The 2702-nt window shown below is 27.2% G+C and overlaps 1 protein-coding gene across 1 annotated transcript in view; it reads left to right on the top strand.

Moving 5' to 3' along the window:
* shd (cytochrome P450 family 24 subfamily A member shade) overlaps positions 1–1308 on the top strand; it is a 5062-nt gene extending 3754 nt beyond the window's left edge. The window contains exon 7 of the mRNA XM_017632724.1: positions 1067–1308. Within this exon, the coding sequence (XP_017488213.1) occupies positions 1067–1177 (111 nt within the window). The 3' untranslated portion in view covers positions 1178–1308. The remainder of the gene's footprint in view (positions 1–1066) is intronic.
* Positions 1309–2702: the final 1394 nt, after the last annotated feature.

Genomic DNA, 2702 nt, shown 5'->3' with positions numbered 1-2702 from the left:
AATTCTAGTTGTAAACTAGTATTTTTCCTGACTAGATTGGGATTTCACTGCAGGGTACATACAAGTGTGCAGAACATAAAAATAAAACTTTGTAGAAAGCCAAGAGCGTTTGTTTATTTGTTTTTCATTTATAAGCTGAAACACAATTTTTTATACGACATTAATTCACAACTGCTTTTCTTTACGCACATTCAATCGAATTTTTGCCCAATTTTCTGACCATATATATTTTATTTTTTTGCCTTATATTTCAACATAGATTGATTAAAAGAAAAAAACTGATAATAAAAATATTTCACACAAACAGGGTTGAAATTTTGAAATTCTTGCCCTATTTTGGTTGTAGGTTGTAAATAAGTATTGAATTACTAAAAGTTCCAAAATTGCCAAGTGGCCAAAAATTTGTTCAAAACATGTTTTTTTTTTAATAAAACGCCAAGTTTTTGTTTTTAAATCTAAAACAAAAAACATGTTTTTTCCAGCCCTGAGTGTACCAATCTTTTAACTACAAAAAAAAAGTTTCCCAATTTGTTTATTATGTTCCATTTGTTCAATATAAAAAGGAGCAAATCTGTACAAATGTANTTCCAAAATTGCCAAGTGGCCAAAAATTTGTTCAAAACATGTTTTTTTTTAATAAAACGCGAAATTTTTGTTTTTAAATCTAAAACAAAAAACATGTTTTTTCCAGCCCTGAGTGTACCAATCTTTTAACTACAAAAAAAAAGTTTCCCAATTTGTTTATTATGTTCCATTTGTTCAATATAAAAAGGAGCAAATCTGTACAAATGTACATATCGAGTGACACTGCCTTAAAAATTTATGCAATTAAAAAAAAAAAAAATATTCAACAAATTATCGTAAAAATTTCGTTTTTTTTTTTTAATTACATTCTGGGTATGCAGTTTTGTAGCCCATTGAATTCTAGTACAATAAAATAACAGTTTCCCCTAAAAAACATACATATTCTATACTCTTTTTACCTTTAAGTTTATTTTTATTTTTTGTTATTTTTGGACTAATAACAATTATATTTCATTAATTTTTATCTTATTCTCATTTGCAGCTGATACTCGCTTTCGACATCAAATTTAAAGAGCCACTGCAAACAGAATTTGAATTTTTGCTTGCGCCTAAAACGCCGCTAACCTTAATTATGCGAGATCGCGTCTATTGAGTGAGCGACCACACACACACATATACTGCCAACTACAAACACCGCGGTGTTTGATTTGAGTGAGTCACACTGGTTCTAAGCCGGCCCGCCACAGTGCAGCTTTGTGAATTAATTGTAAATTATTAAAAAAAGAAATATCTAAGAAAAATACTATTTTACCAATACACTTTAGCGAAGGTTGTAAATAATTGAAAAATATTACACACACCCACACACACACACACACATATACTTTATTAGTTACAATTGTGAGCATTGTTGCGTAACGAAAGACTGTTTTAATTTTAAAAATATATATTTATTAATTTTTCATTAAGAAAATGTTGCAATATTTATCCCAAAAAAATAAAAAATAAACTTGAAGAAATCTTAAAATGTGTATACATACTTATAAAAGTGAATAGTTTTTAATTGTAAAAATATCAAACTTAAATAGCAAACAAAGCCAGATGAACTCTAAATGTTTAGAAAAATATTTTATAAAATTGCAAAGAAAAAAATATATGTATTGAAAATTGTTAATATTAGAAATAAAAAGTATGCGATGAAATATTACATTTTTACAGATTTTTCTTAACACTTTGGGGGCCAAAGGAGGCTGGTGTGTAAAAGAGTTAAGGTGCTCGCAGGAATTTTTAATGACAGCTTCAAAAAAAAAAAAATATTAAAGAAATTTAAAAAAAACAAAATTTGTGAGTAAAATTAATATAATTTAAAAATTTTGATTCGTTCCATGTGTATGTGAAATCCCCATCTCGACAGCTAGGCTATTTAAAAAGTTATAGACGAACATATTTTGGTTTCCCCATAAGGCTAATATTACAATTCAAATTTTTAAAACGTTTTTTCTCGAATTCAGCTTTTCAGGAAGTTATTGCTTATGACCACAGATATAGTTTTATAAAAATTATATGTATAAATTATATACATTAAATAAATAATAACAAATAAATAATGTATATACATTAAATGTATTTATAAAAAATTATATATGTATGTGTACGGGTTTGAATACATCACGTAATTGCCTCATGCCACCGTGTGAATCTTAAATAAATTGCAACCGTGCATAGTTACCAGTGTTTCCAGCTAGCTATAGAAATTTGCGTTTAGCTATTAACTACTTTTGAAGCTTTTTTTAAATCGAGTTAGCTATTTCTGCTAAAAATTTTTTCTTATAATCACCCCATTTTTACACAGAGTTTTATCAATTTGATAGAAATCAATCAGTAAAAAAAATGGTATCTGGCATGCCTTATCCCTAATCAATATAACAGATTACACCGTGCGATAAAAACAAAAAAATTCTCCAAACACACGAAGCATTCAATATACTTACAAAGCTGTAGTAAAACTGCGTTTGTAGTTTTTCTCTCTCACGTCAGGATTTTTAAAGGACCTTGTAATTTCAAAGTTATGATTACTTCAAAAAATTATTTAAAAAAATTACTACAATGTAGAATAACAATATGGGTACGAAATGAAAGAGAAAATTAGGAGGATATAAAATTTATTTATTTTTTTT

This window comes from Rhagoletis zephyria, unplaced genomic scaffold (assembly GCF_001687245.7).
Source record: "Rhagoletis zephyria isolate East Lansing unplaced genomic scaffold, Rhagoletis_zephyria_1.1 Rzeph_scaffold_10545, whole genome shotgun sequence".
Taxonomy (NCBI): Eukaryota; Metazoa; Arthropoda; class Insecta; order Diptera; family Tephritidae; genus Rhagoletis; species Rhagoletis zephyria.
The sequence above is the reverse complement of the archived record's forward strand: the minus strand, read 5'-3'. Positions and strand labels throughout refer to the sequence as shown.